Source organism: Sipha flava, unplaced genomic scaffold, assembly GCF_003268045.1.
Source record: "Sipha flava isolate LNK unplaced genomic scaffold, YSA_version1 298_pilon_pilon, whole genome shotgun sequence".
NCBI lineage: Eukaryota > Metazoa > Arthropoda > Insecta > Hemiptera > Aphididae > Sipha > Sipha flava.
Window position 1 is genome coordinate 500459 of NW_020272970.1, and position 27493 is coordinate 527951.

The following is a 27493-nucleotide window of genomic DNA, read 5'->3' on the forward strand; positions in this document are numbered from 1 at the left end:
AAAAAAAATTATAACTATTTTTGGAATTAATAATAATTCCGCTCAATTAATATAATCAGTACCTAATACCTAAAAAAATCAAATATTATAATAATCCCAAATTCTACACGCTTGTAAGAGTTTTTATCATTAAATATTTATATTATAACACTATAATAACCTGTAAAATATTATGAAAAACTCAACTTCTCGTAAATGTATTCAATTTATTGATATTATGTACAAAAACCATATAGCTCAGTAATTATTAGTATTCAACATTTATAAATATAAAAAGAATTTGGTTTCAATAAGAATAAGTCCGTCATGAATACTAAATATCTATTTCAATACCTATAAAAATTAATTAGAAACTTTCTTGGTGGTAATTTTTACAAATCTGCCAAGAGCAAAATACAAAACCATAAATACTAAATTGTACTTATATTATACTTAATATATAATAAATGAGATTTAAAACTATTTCATCTGATTTAAAATATTACATATTTATACGTACTTTATCTGACAAACCTTATTATTTAGATTAAGTTGAAGATTTAAAATAATATTTCATATATTGAAACTAAAAAAATGTCAGCAAAATAATTTTGGACATTTTAAAATTAATTTCGGTTTTTTATTATATATTAAAACAAAAAAGTTTTGATAAATCATATTTTTTTATTTTAATAAACATATTACACATTCGTACAAATAAATTATATTACTAGAGCATGTTGCTAATAATTGTGTTACCAAAAACAGAATATTTATTATGTGTAATCGCGTAATCAGTGGTTCCGGGGACATAGCTTGTCCTTGTGCTACAACAGACTTCATATAATAATACGATAATACGTACAATAATACAAATACCATATAATGGCACATCATAGTATCTGACCCCCCCCCCCCCATATGTACGACCTCCATTCACCTGCGGGACACTAGTACCTATACATTTGATGGACATAAATCGAAGATTCTGAGATCAAAGTTCGTCTTATCGATATTGCTTAACATATTTTTTCAGCTTGTAAACAATACAAACAAACTTATTACTAGTTGCTACATAATTTAAATAAGGAGTTTTATGACGAAATATTTTCTGTTTTTTTTTTTTATGCAAGGATTCATATACAGGATCACCGACATCCTTCAATTATATTAGTATAACCTAATGGGTAGACACTCAACTACAATGACTCTTCTTGAATTTTTTTTTTTTTGTACCTACACAAAGTGAATTGAGCTTGTTTCTGTAGAAAATATCAAGATTCGCGGGTTGTTGCGTACCTATTGTTCTGATACTACCGAGTACTACAATATAAAAGGATGTGTCAATACGGTTCGGAAAAGGATCGGCTCTATTGTAGACTTTACTATATAATGTAAATAAAATACATTTTTGAATAAAAGTTAAACCTAGTAATAATAATTGGTTGACCTCAAATAACCCATTTATGTTCATTAAGCCCATCCCATTTGTTCGCATCTCTTGTTTGAATTGTACACGTACCTGTAGTGACCAGGCGGTACACCGCCAGGCCACACATACTGAAATATAAATACTTGGTTGGTGTTTTACGAATTGTTCTTGGTTCCTAATTAAAACTAGTTAAATAAGAATACAATGATAATTATATAACAATAATTAATAATTAAAAATAATTCTTTTTAACGATTTCACGTACTTTTAAATAATTATCTAACCAAACAAGTCTTTATTAAAATATATGAAAGTATTTTACTCCAATAATTATAAGAAAATGTCAATTATATTAGTAATATACAACTTGTGATTATAAAACGTTCACTACTAAACATTTCACGTCTTTTGTGATTGTAATTATTACCAAAGGATAATTTTACTAGACATCGAGCTTAAATAAAACATAAAAGCGTATAAATAGAGCATAAAATCCACTAGAGGTGATATAAATTATTCAATAAGTTAGTTTATTTTTAAAGATAAAATTAAACATTATAAACATAAAAATATACAAATAATAAATTAGTTTAAAAATAAAAATAAAAGTTATGCAGTTTATTTGGTAAGTAAATGATAAATCAAATAACCTGCGCATTTTTATGAATAATTTAAAATCTACTTACTATTTATTATTTTGTAGTTAGCACTAAAATTAAGTAAAAAAAATAAAATTACTACACAATTAAAATGTACCAAAGAAAATAAAATCAAACGATAAATGATTAACGACCACATTTGATTCTAAGAACTTAGATAGTAATGATTAACAGCGAATAACATTGTAATTATCAAAGATATGAAAACCAAAATTTAAGATATTCTAGATATTATTCAGTAGAATGATAAAATTAAAAAAAAAAATCATAGTAAGTATGAAACTATTTGGAATAGTACGCAATTTATATTTAAAGATATTAATTTTTGATAAATAATGTTTACTTTTTTCAATTTTATAAAAATAATTTAAATATTTCTGGTTTAATTTTGTATGTTTGTTGATAGCAAAATTAATTAGCTTTAAAATAAAAATAAAATTACGTTAAAATATTGAAAAGTTTTGAAAAGAGATAAAAAAATGCGTGGTTGATTGTTTATGTTTAAAATATTTTAAATTGTCCATAACTTAATAGAGAAAAAAGTTAGACACCCTTTTTCAAAGGTATTTCTTCATCATTTTTTATGTACTTTTATATGACTTTGGCCGGTCACTTCCTCCCGGGACACATTGTATATATATTTAGTAGAACCTTGATTATACGGAGTATTGGTGGGGAAGGGTAACACGGATAAATAAAGAACACGGTTAATCGAAACTTTATATTAAACGAATTATGAAAAAATGTATAATGTTGTGTGCATATTAAGTATGTATAATGTTATTTTCTCAATGACTATTTTCGAAACAGCTATAGCAAATGCTAAAAACACACTAAATAGTATGGAACAAATTCGACAGAACTGAAAAATGTATTAGTTATAACGTGACTAGATAAATATGATTGTTGAAAAATCTCTAGTAAGTCTCTATCAATCTTAAATAACTCTTATCTACTTGTGACATATATGGCCATATTTTTATTGTTGAAAAGGTAATTTATGTTTTTTGATAATGTGTATTATGTACGTAATATAAAAATACGTTCACCCGACCTAATAAAACTATTCAGACGAAAAATTTCAAGCGATGATGATTTTGGAAGAGTGAGCACGGTTAATCGCGAACACGGATAATCCAGACACAATTAATCAAGGTTCCACTGTATAAGTATATAAAGTAAAAAATGTGTTGATCGAAAGATGTAATAATTATGTATACATATATAATTATGTTATCATTATGTGTATAGATAATACATATATGAAGTAATATATATATATATATATATATATATATATATATATATATAATAGGGCAGAGGTGGAACTAGGAACTTTTACGCCCGGGGAAAATGTTAAATTACGCCCCATTATAGACCAATAATCAAATACTCTTCTCGAGAATTTATTTCTAATAATTAATATACAATCATACTTATTGAGTTTTAATCTACTATCAGTATTTAACAAAGTTACAAGTATCAAATTAGTTGTTAATAATTAAAAAAATTATACCCTTTAAAATTTTACCCCCGGAGATGAATCCTCCTTGTGGATCTTCCACCCCTAGTTCTGCCCCTGATAAAGGGTATATTACCAGCAATAATATTATAATAATTTTACTTTAGAATCGTAAAAATACATACATATTAATGCACGAAAAATTCAACTCAAGAGTAAATCAAATAATTTCCAAATTTAAAAATATTGGCAATTACAAAGACTATATACTCATAGATAGTAAAAATAGTTGCCACAATGTCTTTGTTTTATGATTTAGGCAATAGGCAACTAACTTTTGAATGGAAAGTACTGAAAACCGCCAACATTGAATAATATTATCGAAAATAATTTTCTTTTTTGTATATTTTGAAAACCTATTTTTAAATAAGGATAAAAAACAAGGATTTACATTCTATTCATATGATTTTGCTGATAGTTTTCCATCTCCAAGGTCACAATTTCTTTGTACGTCTATGGTACTACCCGCTAACCGTTAACAATTATAATGATTATTGTAACAAAAAGATGATATCATCACGATTTCAAGGTCACTTGTTCAGAATCGTGTTACGCGTACGCGCATAAATAGACAGATGAACATTTGTTCCACGAGTTTTCCGGTAAATGAGCAATGTGTGCTTCCCAAGAAAATTCATGGTAGTCTATACTAAAGCTCTTAATACACGTGAATTCTTGGAATTCACGTATCACGTGTCACGTATCAAATCCAAAATAAGAACGTATAAACTTAACTTAATACTGTACTTATATTTTATTAAAACTTCAAGTACATAACATAAAATTACTAATTTTACCATTGTTAAAATGGATATACATTTTGAATATACACGTATTTCACGTGACCTGTGAGTTCCGTGACACGTGTTTTAAGAGTTTCAATCTATACCGAGGGTGGCGAACCTACTAACGCATGCCAATGGTGGCACGTTGACCAAATTCTAATGACACGCTCAAAAATTGAAATTATTAAAAATTGTACACAAAAAAAAAATTATACTATTTGTAAAATGTTGGTTATAAGAAATTCAAAAAAACAAATTATATATATTTTAAAAATGACAATATTCTTTATGTTTTCATATTTTTTGTCAACTTATGTTTGTGAAAGCTTATTCGCCATAACGAATTTAATTAAATTGAAGGGCAGAAATGTTTTGATCGATAAAAACATTTCTGCTTGTGTTTCACTAATAATGAATACAATTTAGTAAAAATAATGTAATAAATCTATAATTTTATTTTTATTATTAGAAAATATCATTCTCTTTGGGCACGTAAACGATTTTCAAAACCTTAATTGGAAAAATTTGGCACTTGAACCAAAAAATGTTTGCCACCTCTAGTCTATACTCTTATAATAACTTCTACATTCTATGTTAACCAAAAGATTATTCAATATTATGATCTATTCACCAACGATTTTGAACTACTTCAATCAATCTATATTATGCTGATACGCTAATTGATGTTTTCAAAAAACAATGTCTTAAATTGGTAAATACTATAAAAATGTTAACTACTTGTAATAAAATTAATGATTTAAATATAATCAAAATGTATATTACCGTAGAAATATATTTTAGTGATTATTTATTTTATTTATTTAGTAATATCGATTTATCATTTTTTTCTGAGTAGGTATAGATAATGCATTTAAATAAATGAAAAAATAACGTCTTCTTAGTTTTCAACTTCTTAGATTGAAAATTAATAAGAAACTATGCTGATTAAAAGAAAAGTATCGAATACAGCATACCGTTGTACAATCCATACACACAATATCCATACTCGTGAGTTCAATAACATCGATTAAATTTTAGTAAAATTTCTTAAGTTTCTCCCTAATCTCGAAAATTTGATATTTTACTACCGTACTAATCCAAATAGCCACGTGATATAATATCTAATATAAAATTTCTCTGTATTTTCCCGTACACCATACAATTGTTTCTACGGCGATACAAGAGAACAGTTTGGATGTTAACATTATCATTGTCCTGGAAATCCATTGAGCTGTATAGTATAGTATTATACTATACATATAGTATAGTAGTATAGAGTGCACTTCCTATAGTTCCTCCGGACGATCGTAATTTTTAGTGCGCGTAGGAAATGATAATCATCATACGAAACCGGAATGATATGACTGTGTCGCGGAACGATGTTAACGGGTGAACAATCTAATAACAGGTGGGCAATACCATACGTTTTCCTCGCAAATCAATGTGAAACGAATTGTTCGCATTTGATTTCCACCGCGTCGTTTGTTTGACCTACACAGCTCGTAGTGCACATTAGTCAATTCCACCTCTACTACTATCGGTGTACCTGTACAGTACCACCGTGCTGACACTACTACTATTATTACGTGCTGTACGGTCGACCATTGTCCACGTGCGAGAAAACGCGCGAATTCGTCAGCTACATTAATTCGTAGATTTTATTTCTAAACGTCTTAACACACAATACGTGCCAAACGTGATAAATGATACCCACGAAATTGATTTTCTCTCTAATGTAAAACTTGCATTACACTGACCTAGAGAGACGTATGCGCGTAATTGTTAAGATTACACACACTTTGATAAGTTATTTATTTACGTATTAGATTTGTACATTTATGATATGATTCTCGACACGGGTGAAATCTTTCATCCGATCCCTTGTTTTCTAATTATAATTGTATATTTTATATCATATATTTTTTATACGCGACGTTTTAGTTTGTCTGAGGGTTCTAAGGAATACGCATACGAAACTACATAATTGTACAAATGCATGACTGTTTTTTAACGATAGTTATACTTATACAATACATCAATAATACTTAACACCAAATAAATTTGTTTAAATACTAGAATTGGATTAAAATTGTCTGATTTCAAAATTTAAACATCTTTAAAAATAACTTTTCTAATAACATTTAATTTTAAAATAAATGAAATTTAAAAATATACTTTAAAATTCATTAAATTGTAATCATCATAATATACTGTTATACACTAAATTAATTTAAAAAAATATTGAATAACATTAAAAAAGATTAAAAATTATAAATGTTGCCAAAATAAGAACATAATATGTATAACATTTATACAAAAAGTTTAAAGCCCAAGTAAAAATAGTGTTTTATTTTTAATTTAACTGACTACCGAGGATAACTAATATTTTAATTTTGAGAATTATTCAAATATCACCGGTGTTATCACTTTTTTATTATTACTACTAGCTTCTACATCTAGGAAATTATCTTGTGTAAAGTCTATTAAAATTATAAATACAATTAATCATTAGATGTGCTAAACATATAAAGTAATTAGGTTACCAATGTATTACTATATTTTTCTATTAAAAATTTAATTAATCAAAAACATATGCACCATATATTAATTTTTTTAAATTTTTAGAATGCATTTTTATAAATTTTTAATAGAAAACTTAAAAGAAAAAGTTAATCAAAATACTCTGTAAAATAACAAACATTATCAAACCAAATAATAATAATAAAAAAATAAACATAGCAATATATAATAAGAAAGAAATAACATTCTCAATACTACTACCAAATGCATTTTTGCTTTCATTCAAAATTTAAAGATCAAAATATTTACAAAATATCCATAATTAAAATATCTAAATACAATTTAAAATATATTAAGTATGAAATTAATCAGAACATATTTTATTTTCGATTTCAATGAATGTAATACTTTCTATAAGATAAAAGTATAACTTTATTTATTAAACTGTTCTGAATTATAAACTTATATCACTTTTAATAATTTATATATTATTTATATATAAACATGTGTGTGTGTGTGTGTGTGTGTGTGTGTGTGTGTGTGTGTGAGGTGGGTCATGAGTCAATCATCTCACGAATTCGGCATATTATATATACAATCAAATTTATTATAAAATGTATAATAAAATTACTAAAATTACCTCTATATTATAATATTTATACCAAAAATTATATTTATTATTTATTTATTTTATTATGATAAATGATAATAAAAAAATTTGGTAAATAATAATAGTCGTTTTAAGATTGTTATTAAATAACTCGAGAACTGACTATATACAATCTTTTGAAAAATGTATAAGAGGTAAAATAATGTACTTTATATAGTTTACACTACTCATTGCAAAAAAAATAATTAGGCCATCCAAATAATTAACTTTTAATTAAATAGTCTCTAAAAAAAACATTAACAGATAAGAAGAATTGAAACTACTATACACATTGTTTACATTCACCCTAACTATGCCACTTTTATTACAAAAACAAATTGATATGCAAATATCGTTTGAAGAATAATGCATATAACTTAACCTTATTTAAACTATACTGTTGTAACTTTTTTAATGGTGAATTTCATTTTTGGAAAAGCATAATCTTATTTATATAATTTACCTCTTCTATAATAAGAATATTGACCTAGTTTCGTCTATAATAAATTATACCAAACAAAGCATTTCCAAAGTAACTCTACAAATATTTAATAGACTTCATCAGATGATTATATTCGAAATGATGGTTAACAAAATAATATAAACGAATTTAAAATTTGAACTTATAAAAAAAATATGCAAATACTTATTTTACTTATTGGAACTATTAGTTAACACTACGAATTATCTAATAAATTAGATAATTTAATAATCATAAAAATATCATGATGAAGAAAATAAAGTATTAAGCCGTCTTATCGTGATTAAAAAACGAAAAGCTCTCGACAATATTTGTGAAACACATGTAAAATAATTAATCGTGAATTACTTACACACGATATAGATACGTTAACTACATATGATTTACAATTGATCAAAAATTATGTAGATATTATATTATATTAACTAAATTATTTTGGTTTACAGTAGTGAGAAAAAAAGATGCTAGAATTGCAGGACTACTAGTTGCGACAATAAGCTAAGGATCTGGGGGAAAAAATAGGCAAAGACGATTTTGTAGTAACAAAAGGTTGGTTTCACCGATGAAAGAAACGTGAAAACATTTCGTTGGCTATGCTGCACAGCCTAAGCCGCATGAACAGATATATATATATATAGATTATTAATAGATTATTAATAGATGAAGTTTCAACTTTAAAGAATTAATAATGAGCTAACGTGAAAAAATAAATATATATTTTCATCGGCAATGAACGTTCTAATTAAAAATTCATTTTTGTTATTAATAGTACATACAGTTTTTTTTTCTGGTTACGATTATTAATTATTTACTGATTGGGATTTTTGAATGGGGAGGGGGGAGTTGAAGACCCAAAACCTCTTCCTTACCTATGCCCCTGCGCATGGGGAACAGGGAGAAATAGACCACGAATCTGCACGATCGTGGATTCATTCAATCACCATCTCATATTAACCAGTTGTAAACTGTCAGTATACTAATATATAATAATAATATATTAAACTGTCTTGTGTGTTCAATGTGGATAAAACGACCTTTATTTGCGAGCATAACATGAACCCATGTGCGCGTGTTGAAAATGAAAAATCTAAAGAAATCAAAATTATTAACCATGACCATTTTGTGATGTGTGAGTATGGTTCGCGAAAATAGATAACTGCTCTTTATTGGAAATTTTTTTATTAAAATTACAATTAATTTAACTAAATTTTTTTTAATTTTAATTAATTACGTTATTTTCGTTATTATAAATTATTTTTAATCTCAATAAATATTTTGAAATTATTTTAACTTTTTCATATATATTATATTTTTAAGGAACTTTCGCCTTATTGGTTTACTCGGTTAATCGACTCAAATGGTTTGGTCCCAAAATAAGTCTAACAAACGGCGACCACTATATTTTAGATATTTATATATTTATTTTATATATGAACCTTAATTGTTTTAATACATTATGAATTATTTTAGAAATATGCATATCAAATATAATCCTTAGTTTTATATTATTTTAAATAACCCGTAGGTATTTAAAAATAAAGAATACGACACGGAAAATTTTTTAAAGTTTTTCAATACGATATAAGGAAATAAAGTTGCATTTAAGTATTTTCATGGTTAATTCAATATTTAAGCACTAATTAACCATTATCTCTATAACTCTTTAAAACTATTTAGCACCATCAATGAATGTTCTAAAACCAACAAATTCGCAATCACCAGCAAATGAAAATAATTTTACAAAAAACAGAATAATTTAATTAATTTTGAAAATATGAAAATTTTAAAAAGAAGTGGTAAGAGTTATAATTATTTTTCAGTATACCAGATTTAATATAATTACGAAAATAAAATTGGTATTTATATTATACCATTCGAAATATATGTTAGTAATAAATTAAGTTAAACCTTAACAAAAATAGATTAATAATACCAATATAATTCAGTTTGTTCATTTTTGTTATTTACATTTATATAGATAAACATGACATCAACATTTTTTATGTTATTTATATATTAATATATTAAGAATATGTTATAAACAATAAGATATTTGGCATTTATAAATCATACACGATCAATTTAATTGGTATATTAAAAAAAGAATATTATCGTGTATGCTCGATTTTGTTTTTATTTTTTCTCATATCCCATCACACTTCTCTCGACACACATGGGCCAGTGTACGTCACATGTCTGCGTTTTATTCGGCTGGCCTTCATGGACATTATTGAGTACGCCGGTACTCTTTTGTCGCTATTGGTCCAACAATACATTTTGCCCAATTTTCATAACACAATAACGCTTATGCAACATATATATATATTACTATATTATTACTATTTACACTGTTAGTGTACATAGAATTTCACGCATGTAATATATATATGCATATATGTGTAATTTTCTGCCCCACAAAGGAGTCAACGATCGGGGCGCCCCCCGCATAAAAAAAATAATCTGATGTAATAACTTCCGTACACTGTATAACACAGTATGTCCACATAGTATTTTTTTTGTTTTTCACCAGAATTTTTTTTTTTTACTCAATACAGATTATGCGTATGAACATTTATCTATATAGTAAGAAATAAATGGATTAAGGAAAAATATTAAATGGCTAACCTATATGAACGTTTTGTCACGTCGCCGTCGCTTGCTGTGGTCATCGTCGTTAGTAGTAAAACCTGTGACCACGCATATTACCCAAACGGGTTTGGTAGCGATGAGTGATCAAAGAGAAAACTCTCGAAGTCAATGTCAACTAAATGTTGTATGAAAAAACAAACACCTAAATTTATTAAAATAAAAACAAAATTCCGTTTCTTTAAAATAAACAATATTATTTAAAATCGAATTGAAAAAATGAATTTGGTTTTTGATAGATTTGTAAGTATACGACTTACATACTAAAAAATAATTAAAAAACCTAATTGAAAATGCTATTTTAAGTAAAAAAGTTGTAAAATTATCAAAAATAGTTATACAAAAATAAAAATATATTATGTTATTTTATTGGCAATATTAGGAGTGGATACATTTAAGTGTAAAAATTACTGCGTTCATTAATACAAATACTACAAATTTAACTATTATAAAAATACATACAAATCCACAGAGACAATATTTGTTTTTACAATGGATATAGAGTACAAATTAAGCCACACCTTAAATCACTTTATTAAGAACTTCTTCATTAAGGTCAATCACCTATAATGCATTAGGTCACCCATTTTTTTAATTAAATAAAAATTGCAAGTCATTCAAAATAGGTAAAGCACAGTAATGATTTTATAGCCTCAAGTAAGGATAAATGTTTGCATAGGAATGGACAGATTAAACCATGTCAGAATAGATTAATTAATTATTAAATATAGTTGAATAATAAGAAAATATTAAATTATATAGTTTATAAATCCAGTAAATTAATATATTTAACTTATGGATAACTTTTAAATTAGTTTTAAACAATTTTACCAAGTCGTTCAATACAAAGAATACATAATTTAAACATGAATTATTAATAAATATCACTAAGATAATACATTATATATCCATTTCGTGACGTAAAAAAAACTTTCTATTATTATTTCAAACCATCATTGATTTATTAAACACTTTATCTATCTTTAGAAATAAGTTAATATTACATCTAATTTAACTGTAATATATTTTATTGCTTTTATTTAATTGCATTTTTATATAAATTTAATTTGTATGTTATATATCAGCTTGAAACTTGGATGCACAAATTAATAGTTTAATTTAATATTTTATTGTTTATTTTATATTTTAAGAATTTCAAAAATATAGTATATTTTTATTTTCACATGTATGAGAAATTAAAATTAACTGAATAATAATCTAATCATTAAGAGGTTCATGAATTTCTTAGTTGTATGGTTTTGAGCTATCGGAAAACTTTACGAAAAACTAATTGAAAAAAAAATTAAATAATTAAGTCGTAAAAATTGTCTTATGGCCATAATCATAACGTGCATGAAGACTATAACTGGCATTTTATAATATAGTTGTATAAAACTTAAGATATACATCGTAGAAATATTTTTTCTTTTACCCACTCTTTAACTGTTCTCATTACAACGGAACCGATTTCACTACCTAGAAGACAATGTAGACATGGTGCGTTCAAGGTAGTTAAACGCCGTGATTTAAGTTATCCATCTATTGATCTGGTTTAGAGGTCATTGCCGATTGTAAATTGGACTAATTCAATGAGATGAACTGGTAATACAATTTTATCGATTATTAGTATTAGTATTACATTATGCACTAAGTATTTAAGTAAATAATGCTGTAGACTACATCTAAATCGAACAAAAAATTAATAAATTTGTTTAGTTGGAAAAATAGAAACTACGTACTGTAACCAAATATACTATTATGATTCTATAGCAATACAATTTAAAATTCGGAAACGGAAGTACGAATCATTCAAAATAATACGTATACGTCATATGTTACATTCAATTCAAACTAACAAACTAAACAAGTTTTTCAGTGAATTGAGATGAATGATCGACCTGAGGCAATTTCCATAGTATATATATATATACATATATAATATATTTTGTATTAATTTATATTCAATCACCGGGGCCAATAACTAACTGATTATGTGTATGATTATGATATGTTCAATTTATAATTTGAAATGGATGAACATATCTATATATATATATATATATATATACGAGTATATCTTTCCAAAAAGTTACAATCATATTTTAAATGTTTAAGCATTAAATATTCAAGTTTATAATAAGATAATATTACATATATATTTTAGGTAATGTACCATATATAACAACGACAAATACATAAACATTGAAGTAACACAAGTATATTATTATGTTTTTTCAAGTGTGTATTTTATAGACTTTATCATAATGTATTTTTTTAACATGTAAACACGATTTTGACCAGAATAATTGCTAATAAATAAATTGGAACATTAAATATTCAATTTACCTAAATAATACATTTTATCGTACTGTTATATAAATCACTTTAACTGATCCACCCGAACTTTTTCATCCAGGATCGATTTTTCGAGGGCAACGATACATCAGTTTCTAGTTTAAAACACTAATACACAAGCCTGGCTCAAGGGGTAGATGACATAGGCCCACGCCTAGGGTGGCATTTTTCCTGGACAATTTTTATGTATAAAAAAAAAATATTTGATAAAAAATTTACACGTTAGGGGTGGCAAAAACTAAATTTCGCCTATGTTTGTTTAAACACTTGAGCCGGGTCTACTAATACAGCTATGTTAGTCATAACCCTGTATTTCACCTAACCATAGTGCCGTAATCGATCTAGGAGTTTTGCACTTATAAATTCTAAAAATCGCTTGATAGCAGTAAGCAATAAATTTATGAGAAACCTTATAATTTTAATGAGGATGACATACAATAACTTTTAGTGATTAAAAATTAATTTGATTAATGTCGATTTTATTATATACGTGCGCATATGGGATACTAGTAGTTATTTCATAATATTCCCTAGGGACGTTTGGCAAAGTTATCCAAGTTCCTTATTTTTAGTTTTCAATGTAAATTTAAAAATCTATATAATTTTAACTAAAAATAAGAACTTTAATGAAATATAATTTTTACTAAGTAGGTATGTGATATAATTAAAAATTAAACTATTTTTATGTGTAAATGTAGACATTTTTTAATAACTAACCTAACCTAACCAGCATAAATTCTAAGTAAAACTTCAATATAAAATTTTATAATTTTAACATTAGCTTCAAAAATATAAAATCATAACATCCTTCAGATAAAGTAACAAAAACAACAATAAGTATTTTATAGTAATATCAAAGTAATATTTAAATAATTTTGAATAGGCGAAAATCCCTAGGGTATTTACCCGGTAAATACTCAAAATACTTACCTACTCGTCAAATATTTAAACATGGAACATAATTTTGTGTCACAGACCACAGTAGTTAGCCGTTGTTACCAATCGAAGATGAATGTCTGATGTCTCTAAAATCTGGATGACCACACAAATTTTTAATCACAAAGCCATCCACTAACAAACAACAACGTAGTATCAACACATTAAAATTAACCCTAATCAATACTAATATACACGATTGCCTACGGGTTGATTAAAAATAACTAATTGTCTTTGAATTTAGGAAACGTAAAGAACAAAGAAATAAATAAAAATAATCAATAAGAGTGATAAACAATATTCTACAAATACAGTTCACAAATAAGTTTCATCCTATTTTAAAATTGTTATTAAAAATAATAAACTAATATATACATATAAATTATTACTTATATAATAATCGAGTATGTGTTCAATAATTTATGAAAAAATTGACATTTAGGTAAATTATATAAATATTTGACTATTGTATTTAAATCTATTTAGTTATACGTTAATTATTAACACTGTCAGTTTTTACTGACCTTGCTTTTCGACTTTCTGGCAGTTTGTAAGAACTATTTATTTTCAATGAACAATCCCCGGATGTTTAAGTTGATAGTTTTACTTTCAGCTGATGATTTTTATACTATCTATGCCTACTAGGAATGATTATAAATTTTAATGGGTACTAGTTACATTTTTTTATTTAGTACTGTGAACGTTTACTAGAGAAACTAGTTGCAGAAAGCGTAACGCACAATACTATACGTATTTATGGTTGAAGTGTGAATATTTAAAAGTAAGTTTATTATAAAAATTTAAGTTCGATAAAATCCAAAATTATGTTCTCGTAAAGAAAATCAAAAATCGAATAGACTTGTTTATCAATACTACTTAAACTATCTCAATTCACTTTATGAATATATTTGTCGAATATAATTAACATTTAAAATATATTATCTCTAACACAATCAAAATGTATTCATTTATAAAAATAATAATATCATTATTTAAATTTGATGAATATTTCGTTTAATGTTGATTATTCTTAATTAGAATAAATTTTATTATGGTGACTACACACTATAATCATATCATTATTTGTACACTATACATATTTATTGAAGAATTATTTTAAAAACAACACAGTAAACCTTGGTAAAGAAGTATTCTGTTTATTCTATTATTCTTGTAAATGCAGATAAATTGTCTGGGCCTTAGCAAACGATATGCCAATTTCTATGAATTATATAATCTCTAAAAAACGAAATTCACTTACGAATGTAACTCGTATCTAAAATATAGATCTCAAAATAAAAATAAGACTTTATAATTTATATGAATTATTAAAATTTAGAGAATGTTTCTTAAATGTACTAAATTAAAGAAACACTTTGTATAATAACTAACAACTATGTACCTAGTTGTCTAATCTGCTGAAAATATCAATTAAAGTTATAAGCCATAGTAACAATTTATACGTATCTACAAAGTATAAAAGACGTACATAGTAGAACTATTGGGTTTATATCATATTTATGTTCCACTAAAATTATTTTACATGTTTCTATCTTATTATAGTGTATAACAACGGTTACCAACATTTGCACCACGGTGCCCTTAGAGCATAACAAACCCATTTGAGGGACATCACAAGTTTATTTGATGAGCACCACGGTTCACAAGAAAATTAAATTTGTGTTACATGTACTGGTGTTCGTTTACTATGCATATTGCAAGCTCCTTAAGGTATTTACAAACCATTATAACTAGGGTTCGATCTGAAGGCAATAAAATCAATAAAAAGAGCATTTACAATGTGAAAAAAGCCAAAAAAGGCATTTAATTGATAGAAAAAAACAATTAAAAAAATTACTACAGAATTAAATAGACTAACTAGTTGGTATTACAAAAAAATCTTAAACAAGCTATCTTTAGTATAACATTAACGGTTTAGGCTTAAAATAGTTTTGTACATAGAAAATTATTTTTCTACATTCACTAAAGTTATTGAGGTATAATTCATACATAAATAATTATTTAAATTAAGATTACTAATAATTTTAAGCATAGCATAAACAATGCATCGTCTTCACAAGCTCTAATCAATTTTTACCGATAATACCTAAGCTGTTTATAAGACTATTAGATCAATTGAAAATCAAACACAAAAAAAATAGGTATTTATAATTAAAGGAAAAAAGTTAAAAATAGACAAAAAAATATACATCCATCAAATTAGATATTAAATGAAACACATTTTATTATAAAAATTATTTTTCTTATTATTATTAAAAAAAAAGAATTCAAAGCCAAATCCTAATTATAACAAATAATTTATTCAATAATTCACAGTTATACTTTATAAATTAAATATTGATAAAATGGTCGATAAATTTTAATCAACAAAATATTAGTTTTACCCCTCTAAATAAGTCCAAAACGTTTAATCAAAATTTTTAATTAGGTACCAACAATAATTTTGATTTTACTTAAATTTGAATATGAGCCTGTGAAAACAGTAATGAATAATAACTAATATAAAAAATGAAATAAAAAATTACTAAGTAGACCACAGAATAATAAAAATTATAAATGTATAGATCTAATTATAATTTTCCAAAGTCCGCAAATATTAGAAAAATATCATCAATTCAAAAATATAGTAATTTATTTAAAATTTTGTACGGGAAAATTGTAAGTACGGTGATTATTTAATTTTGTAGTAATATTTTTAAATGCTTTTTTTCGTATTTTTTCATTTGAAATGCATTTTTTATTGATTATATTGACTTCAAATCCGAACTCTAGTTATTACTATAGGAATAAAAATATAAAAATAATCTGACCAGTTTATCCGTCAATCCTCTTTTATGCGCATAGGCATTCGGCCTAGATTACCATTGATGGATTATAACCATTATAGGTCCTCAGACTATTGTTTCCCTCTTCAGAAGTTTATAAAAATCAACACATCATTGTTCACTTTATTAAGCTAAAACACTTAAAAACATAACAATAGGTGTTCGAGTACTTTAAAATTCTCTTTTCATTTTTAATGTTTGCCGCAAAGATATAAAAAAAGAACAACAACTTTAGAAATGGGTTTTTACATGCATATGTCGATTATGTGATAAAATTCAATATATTATCTTCAAAACATTGAATATTTAAAATGAAAAATTAGCATAGCAGAACATGATTTGATGATAAATAAATAAAATTTTACTAACTTACTACTCAATTTGAAACATTTGTTAACTTCTAGCGTGTTAATTTTTCAATATTTTATTTTATTAATTTATATATTCAGTACTACAATATATACAATGTAGACAATAAGTAGGTTTGGATAAGTAGCAAAAAATTTTATGCAAAACAGTGACAAACTAAGATTAATCAATACTTGATATAGTAAAAGTTGAATCCGGTAATTAATATAAGGATATAAGGGTTATTTGACAAAAGAACAACTAATGATTATCAACACTATTAAGTATTAATATGATTAGATAGAATGACAATTTTCCAATATTTGTGTGCTTTTATATAAATTATATATTTATAAACTATATAACATTTTTGACATTTTTATTAGTATTTAACGTTAAATTATAATAAAAGTGAACGCTTTCATCAATTATGAATATAATAACAATAATAAATTGTATTATATAATATTAATGTGCACCTTTGATCGATAACAAATTAATATTCAATCGATTTAAGTATTTAATATATTTACAGGTAAAAACTGTAATGGAGTCAGATTCGGTAGAAAAACGTACTGTCGAAAATCAGGAAATTAATTCATGATGAAAACCAATGAAAAATCTTAAATTAAAAACTATACCACGAAACCTTTACAAAAACTTACAAATATATGCTAATAAATGATATTTATAATTCCAATATTTTATCTCATATGTTCTATTATCTTAACTTAACATAAAATAATTCTTTTTCTCATTTAAAATGATGAAATTCATGATTTGCTAAAATTAATTTGATTACATTATAATATTAATATTATCAAATTATATTTTATACTAAAAAGTACACTTAATTTATTCAACAGAAGACGACTACTACTCGAAGAAATGGCATAGATAATACCCACGCTCAATTGTCGATCATTGAAATCCACCAACTCGCAAATATAACGGCTAACTCCTACATTTACTACTTTACGTTTTGATGTACTCACAATACAATATTTATTTTAATTTTTTGTTTTACCATCTATACATTTTGGATAAGGACATAAATAGTGGGCGATTTGTTTTCGTTGCAAATTTGCATGAAAACACTAGATAAAAATAAAACTTTTTCTAGCACAGTGATTTAGCGTTAGTAACCATTCAAAAAGAAGCATTATCACCTCGATGATCACAGACACCCGGTGATGAGTCATGACAGAACAAAAGAAAAGTATATAATAGGATTTTATTTTGTTTTTAACCACAACATCTTTCGACAAAATCATAACGATTATAATATTTGTAGTCATGAATAATTTCTGAAGGAATTTTTATAACATTATCCAGCAAAAAATTAAACTTAAAAAACTGCTTTATAGATACATAGGTAGAAAGCTAGAAATTAAAATTACACATTTTATAAAACTATAATACTGTTATCAATAAAAAGACATATTTTCAACAAAGATATTTGTCAATTACTGTAGGTATAATTAATTTTTAACTATTTCTGTTTAAAATAATTGTAAAAGTAAATTATATTCAATTAAAATCGTTTATTAGAAAAAAATTAAAACTATAAGCTTAAATAAGCAAATACATATGAATGAAATAAATTTCAAATTTTTAATTTATATGTATACTTTTTAAGACATTTACTCATAATTTTATATAAATAATTATAAAAAATTATATAATTAGTTCATAACTGACATCTCAAGTTATATTTTATATATAAAATGTATATTCGTTTATTTATTAGGTAATTTAAAATGTAAATTAAAAACATTTGCATCATATGTAATAGTGTTTTTAAAGATCTTAAGTTTCTAATTAGTCTCTATGTTATATATTTTTTTGGAGAGAGAAAGCAAACTTAAATGCCGCATAATGATCAATGTTTTGTGAATTCAATAGGAATATATAAGAACCAGCATATATACAACGTTTACTTAATAATAATAGTAAAATATTAAAAAATAGAAAAAGGTTTTTCACAAATAAAAATTGTTCTATAGTATTACAAATAAATGTATTTATTTACTAATCAAAAATTATATACCAATAGGCAGAAGTTACCATTTTCATCATAATACCATAATAATAATTCAAATAGTACGTGAAACATTAATTAATTAAAAACCATAAACATAGAATGTTAAAAAATGTATTTTCATTTATTCTGTATTCAAAATGGAACTAAAAAAAGTATCTAAGATGTTTAAAATTATAATTATTTATATTATGTCAAATATTACAAAGCAAATACATTTTTTATGTATTATTTAATAAAAAATTTAAACATAAAAAGATATAGAAATATTATTTTATTTTATATGTATACAAATACCTACTTCATATTATTAACTTGGCAACATTAAAATTTTAATTTAAAACGTGAATATAGTAATTTATTATATTCTGTGTTATTAGCAATATTTTATTATTTTCTATTCAAATAAGTACCTATTCGAAATTATAATAAAAGAAAATTGCAAACAAAAAGATTTTTTTTTTCATTTTTCATTTCTACAATAAATATAGCTATTTACATACTTTAATAAATAAATAACTATACGTATTAAATACTATGATAATTAAATGTATGTATAACTTATCATTAAAGTTATTAATTATTAGACTTATAATAATTGTTGTGAACATTAAAACCTATTTGTTATTTTTGACTACGATCTTCTTTAACAAATTTAAGTATAATAAATAAGTTTTTTTTTTTTAATATACTTAATTATTTAAATACCTTATTTAAAACTATCATACCCTACAAAACCTATCCAGCTCGTGGATTTTTTCGGGGAATTCAGAAGTGTCCACAATTAAGAGGCACACGTAAACAGAGGATTCACTGAATCTATACATGACTATAATACATAACGGTTACTCAAGATGTGTATTGAAAAAGTCTATAGTAAATGGATATGTAAGAATCTTCTCATCTGTCGCGTAATCATGGTTTGCACTCAGTCTCGTTTAACTAGATAAAACCGTATTTAGTATTAAAGGAATTATTGCATAAAATAAATAAAGATATCATTAACCAAAATCGGAAAAAAAAAGTTATTTTTTGTTATAGCAGTATCAATATATTTCAAATAATAGATTTATCGTTCATATATTATTTTAGTTGTATTAAAAAAGATACCAAATCGTATACCGATTTAAAATCGGATCACATTTACATATTACTTTGTGTGTTAAGCTAATTTAAAATTGTAATTAATATGTGGATATAATAAAAAAATTGTAATGTACAAAGCTATTCCTGTACAAAGCAAATATATCAAAAATAACCAAAACTCTAGTACACCTATGCAAGCAGTGCTGTTTCTAGGTTTTGCGAGGTCCTACAATATTATATCAGAATCCATAGGTACACCAGAATAACGGTCCTCAATCCATAGATCTAGTGTTTAAAGTGGAGGGGGACGAAGGGGAAAAGAGTCCCCCTTCTTATTTATGGTAAGTATAAGTATGCATCCTCTTTAATTTGAGTCGCCAAAAGTCCGGGTGGACGCTTAATGGCATTGGTCACTAAAATATAATATTGAATATACAATACTTATTATAATATTACATGAAATTTATTTTCTTGATTTATTTGAACAAGTAGAAAAAATTTCGGAAAAATAATATTTAGGTATTACGATAAGAAAAAATGGTAGATAATGTACACCATGGGTTAATTTAATTGACGCTGTGTCTAATTATAGATGATCCCGAGCGATTATTACCCATAGCTCTAAAATTAAAGTGATAGTGATATCGACTATTATTTAGAATAAATGTAAACAGAATGGAATAACTATAAATAGTATAAATATTAAATTATGATTGAGGATAGACACTATCTTATAATATAGACACCTTATGTGCAATGTACGTATTTGTTACTGTCTACATCAGTGTTTCCCAACTGGTGTTCCGCGGAACCTAAGGGTTCCGTGAGCTTGCGCGAAGGGTTCCGTGAGAAATTTAAGAAAATATAAATTAATTAGCAATATTTTAATTTGGACTATGATATGATTGGACTATGACCATAGAACTCAACATAGAACTGGAATTGACACATTTCCCGATATGAGGTGCATAGTTTGTAGCATTTCGGCGCATACAAAGACAAAGAATAAGTTACGAAATCAACTGAACGCGGCTTCGGACTTACAAATCTCATTTTCAGGAATAACTCCAGATTTAAAAATAGTTATGAAAATACTATGAAAATATTCCAATCTTCTCATTGAATATATCTTAGAGGTAATGAGAGACAAATATTAAATGTTATGCTTTAATATTACATTTATAATATTGTAATAATAATAAACAACTGACACTCGGCAGAATGGGTCAAGCCAATTTCGAATTAGTACAAGGGCATATTTAAAAGGGGGGGGGGGGGATTAATATATAAAGTAAATTTTTATAGTTATATTATTCTTTAGTTATAAAAATTACGACAAAATATAATTCATAATTTCATTCTTCTTTCTTTAGGAGTTACAGTTTTAAATTGTTCAATGGCTTCATCTACATTGATGTTGTATACTTATTCTTATTTTATAAACATTAATAAGAGGTTATCTAAACGTTTTTGTGCCATTGAGTACATAGGCGCAACTAGGGTGGTTGGGGGGGGGCTTAGCCCCCTAAATATTTCAATAGCCCTCCCAGATGAAAAATATTGAAGCACTATTTACTAACCTTAAGTAAAGATCTTCCAAAGAGAGTTTACTCATGACAAGCTCAGTTGATTGTTTTATTAAAATGGATTTTGTTAGAAGTTTATATTTTATTAATCATTACAAGGTTAATATTATATTTTTGAATAATATTTTTTTCTAAATGAATTTATTTTAATAGTTAATTTTTTTTTAGGATGTTTTAATAATAGAAATTCATGCTTTAAAATCAGAAATGACTGTAGCAAGAAACTGCATGGAAACTATCAAACGTTATTTTGATATCAATGATATTAGTAAAGTGATCGAAAACCAAATTTATCCCAATCTATATATAAGTTTTTACAAGTAGCAATCAGTATTCCCATAAGCTCAGCTACGTACGAAAGATCATTTTCTTCTATGAAGTGTATCAAAAAAAAAAAGATCGTTTTACAAATTTGGCTATTCTGAATATTGAGAGAGATGTCGTTAACTCGATATATAATGAAGATATTTTAGAAGTATACTGTACTAAAGACAGAAAATTTATATTAAAATTCAATTAAAATTTTATAGTTTGATTTGTATATATGTATTATTAATTTGTGAACTACGGTAGATTTGTTTGAGAGGGGGAGGATGAGGGCTAGCTTTGCTGAAATGTAAATGGAACCTATAATATTTAATATTGATAAATTTTGTCTGTATTTAAATGTATTAAATGGTGGTGTGGGGGGTAGCCACCACGGGTCTGTGTTGTCTTTTCACTAAAAAGCCCCCCCCAAAAAATAAACCCTAGTTGCACCAATGATCGTAAATCGTATCTTTATAGTTACGCACAACTAGTTACAGAAATGGCAACAAATGTTTTTAGTATTTTGAAAAAATTAAAATAAATAGTTTCTTTTCCTCAACAAGGTTCTGAAAACCATTTAATCAATTTTTTAATATTTACATATTAATAATTTGGTTCATCAACAGTATGTATTAGCAGATAAATTTCTGTTTTTAGCAGTGCATTTTTAAAAGAATTTACAATAAATCCTTGCAATATTTTTTTGTTTCCTAAATAATTTCCTTACATTAAGAACACTATTATGGTGATATTTCACGTACACTTCATATAATTTCGTCTGATATTTCAGAATCCTGTCAACTAGGTTACAAAATATTTTCACTGGGCGACATTTATATCGCCTAATTAACAAGTTTGAAAAATGCAGTGGTTTTTAGTGCATTACTGTCTACATCAAATGCGTCCTTTAACAAATTAATATTTTCATTGCTAATTTGAAGATTTTATAACATAGACACTTTTTATTAGGTCAATTGTTTCCAGAACAAACCTAAAATTCAAAGCAATAATCATATTATCATATTGTATAAAGTAGTATAATATATTTTTCTCATTTCATCTTTTTTGGTCTTAAATATGAGTATATTATGATGTATGACTTTAACTATCTATTTTGGTAGAAATTATTCTATGTCTAGTTACTTTTCAAAACTTCAACAAGTTGCATTGCTGTCAACAAATTTATATTGGATGGTTGTAAACATGAACTAATTTTTAATATTAAACTAAAGATTGTGTCTAGTACTTCCAAGAAAAATATAAACTCAAAACTTTTTATATGACACAGAATACCTAAGGTCTAAAGCTCGTATGTTTGCTTAATAATAGAAAAAATAATTTCATCAATCGCAATTAAAGGAGAAGATTAATTCACTTTCACAGTTACTGTTTCAAAGTAACATGCTCAACTAGTAATTTAATGTGATTTCAATTTTTTAAGCTTTAAGTTTGTAAAGTTAACTATTTTGAAAAAAAATCACTAATTGTTCGTGGTTTTATGTTTATGACAGGGGGTTACTTATTTTTCTTCTCGTTTTTTTTGCTCTGTAATATTATAAATATACTAAGTTTAAGTCTATATTTTATTTAAAATATTAGGTGATCACAACTATTAGATTATTGCGATTTATAAAAAAATTAATAATGAATAAATACAACTTACTAGTAATTATTAATATTCTAATAATATTATTATGATTTGTAGGTACTAGTAATTTATTTAAAATTTATATTTATAAATTAATAATTTATTTATTTATTTACTCAATTATATAGTTAGAAGTCATTAACTTCAAAATTACAGAAATGATTACAGCTAGCGAATGCTAATATTGCTAATAATCGAAAATTATCAACAGTTACCTTACACAACATAAAAATGTAAAGAAATACACAAATACATACATTATATTTCGTAACAACTACAATCATAAAATAAATATAATACAGGAGTCCAAGATAAAAATGTATTGAATATAATGACCAACAATTTTTTTTAAATCATCATTTTATTATTTTATTACTTAAAAATACATTCCAATTATTTGAAATTTGTTTGTTAAAATTATATATATATATAAACGCTCTGTGAAACCAAGAGTGATACTAAGAATATTAACTGTTAACAAATTAATACTTAAAATTAACATTTTTTAAAATTCTGATAGTCAATGATTTAACACTACAAATTACAATCACACAAACGTCTCGTATAGAACAAACCTTATGTTATTAAAAACTGGATACAGTTTTTCTCACTCTACAAAAATTTTATATGATTATACTACTATTTTTAGGCATTGATTTTATTATTATTATTTAATATATAAATATTTTATATTTTATATATTATCGGTTTTGTACTACGGCACTCGATGCAAACTTATAGCGGCGCATTAAACATTTGCATCGTTTGTTACGTCAAATAAACGAAACAAGCGATGTGCGGTACTTACAAATCGTTGAGTTTTATCCGGTGCAATGACAGTGATCTCGTGCGTGTGGACGGCACCATTGTCTCCAGAGGGGACGACACCGACGGTTTTCTGCGAAGTCAGACCCTCGGCTCCCGCAAACTTTACGTTGAATATGTTCGGCACTTTGGTGATGAGTGAGAGCCGCCGGGACAGTTTGCGGCCAATTTTCTTCGACTGCTTTCGGAACTGCAGCGCTTCGACCTGCTGCGCCAGGTTATCTACGGAACACGAGTCCTCCATGGCCGCGGCGGTGGAGGCACTCGTTCCCGTCCGGACGAGATCGACGGATCGAATGCAATGGAAAGAAAAATTGAATTACAAACGTCGCACAAGAAAACACAAGTTGCACGTGAACATGGGGGAAAACCAAACCAAACGTCGACGGAACACGGCACACACGTATGTAAAAAAACGAAAAAAAAAAAATATATATATATAATAATGTCGCGATTGCGAACCGATCTTGGCACGAAACGCGTGCACGCTCACACGCAAACGACAACGACGACGAAGGAGCGACGATCAACACGCGCGGCGAACGAGAGACGACTGCCGGCTGTCCGTTATCAGCACATGACTTGCCGCCAACCGCTAGCCATCTTACCGCCGCCGTCGTTCTCCTGCTCGACACCGGTACATGTAACTTGGTGACGCGCTCAAATTTGTTACGGTTAATACCAGTAAGCAATATTCATATTAAAATCAATCATTTGGAGAAAAAATTGTAATTTCAGTAAAATCAAAATTTGTTTTTATCCGCCAGATCGACATACTGATTTTATTGTGATTGTATTCTTGTTTTTTCCGTGCTATCAGTAATTATTTATTAGGCAATGCAATTTGTCTATTGTATGCGTTACATGGATTTATCCGTCTAAATACCTGAAATTCCATCAAAACTGTATTATATTTTAGAACTTGAGAATCTAAGGAAATCGATCACCACGACAAATTCAATTATATTTTCGTTAACTTTTTTACGACTTAATTACTAAATAAAATATTAAACATTAAATAGAAATCTAAAATCTGTGAACATTATTTGTTATTACATATACCATAAAAAAAATATAGTACAGTAATTATGATTGCATAACTAAATACGGTATAAAATATATAGGTTGTCTTCTAGTGTAATACATGTAATATTTATATAAGTGTTTTTAAAAATAATAACAATAGTAACAATAGTGTATGTTTTACTTTATACGGTTTTGAAATTAATAAATACATTTAAATATCGTTTTTACTTTGTTTTAGAGTTTTACAGTCGAATCACTAAATAAAATATTTAATATATGGTAACACAATAAAACTTCCTCCCCTTGTATAACGAAATTGACAATAGTTTAAGTGAATCTATATATTATAATATTTATCTCGCTCTAATAAACTACGAGACGATAATAAATTTTAATTTTTTTTAACAATAATTTGTAAACAGTTAAATGAATAACCATTAACAGACAATACTTTGTAATATAATAGTATCTGAAAATATTTTATGAATGGAAATTATTTCATTTTTTTATTAGAATGTTTATTTAGGTATTATACTATTTATTTCTGTATGCTGTTTTTAATATGTGAAATAGTTTGCTACTAAAAATCTGTCAAATATAGTAATCACTCATATGATTCAGAATTTATAGCTTCCATATTACGGTCTGATACCAGTCAATTATTTTAACAATACGTAGTTTAAATGTTTAACTATCGAAAAAATACACGCTAAAGTACCTTCACTAGTTGGTTCATCCCTTAAGTCACTCAAGCCACCACATTAAAATTTAAGAAAAAATAATCATAATGTTTATTATACTTTTTTTACGTATAAACTGTATACATTCTGGATGAAAAAAAAACTACCAAGACATTTATTAGATCAAATAAAAATGTATTAACTATATATTTAATAAATATCAGTCTGTACTTAGAATAGATCCACTCGTTTGTACAATTATATTAAATTGTACATAATAACAGTTTAATAAAATTAAAACATGAAATAATATTAAATTTTATTAAATACATTATTATTTTATATTTTCGTTTTTCCTTTGCTCAGTAATACGTTTTAAGAAAACATCACTTATCTCACGGCTTGCTTACACATACACACACAGTGCATTTTATAAAAAGTTTTCACTGGGCGACAAAAAATGTTTTTTTCAAAATAGTCAATGTATAATACCATAGTTCGATTATAGTATTACACGTTCGTTTCGCATAATTTCGCCCAATCTTTTAAAATACTGTCGTCAGAGTATAATCACTGAGCGACATTTGTGTCGCCTAGTTAACTAGTTAAAAAATGCACTGTACACACACAAAACCGAAATTGATTAAAAAAACAATCATCGCACTTCTGCAAAATATTAACATACCTAACTAATAAGCACTAATCGAATATTAATCGTAATACTATATTAGTGTTAGTACTTATATTAATATAATTACAAATTTACACTATTGTGTTATACTGAAGTCGAAGACTTGGGAAACTTACATTAAATGTGAATTTGCTCTAAATTTTCAATTAATTATTGAACTCCATTTCGACTTCGAGTGAAAATTAATAAACAGCAATTTAGTTTCCACGCGTTATATTATAATATATTTATCCAATGAAACATACATTGTCACACTTTTGAGTTGAGTATACCAAATTTAAAAGTTTTAGCCCGAGCAAGAGAGGGGAAAATTTCACGCTAACCTCCTACATCAGTCCTCAGCTGTTGCGAGTATATGAGTGGGTTAGTACACCATAATATAGAACAGCCGCTTTCCACTGACTCGTCACGTATAATATATAAATATGTCACGATAAAAGCCA

General features: G+C 26.0%; 1 protein-coding gene across 1 annotated transcript in view; it reads right to left on the reverse strand.

Moving 5' to 3' along the window:
• Nucleotides 1–25189, reverse strand: part of LOC112685899 (rho GTPase-activating protein 20-like) — a 232048-nt gene extending 206859 nt beyond the window's left edge. The window contains exon 1 of the mRNA XM_025557944.1: nucleotides 24637–25189. Coding sequence (XP_025413729.1) covers nucleotides 24637–24897 — 261 coding nt within the window. The 5' untranslated portion in view covers nucleotides 24898–25189. The remainder of the gene's footprint in view (nucleotides 1–24636) is intronic.
• Nucleotides 25190–27493: the final 2304 nt, after the last annotated feature.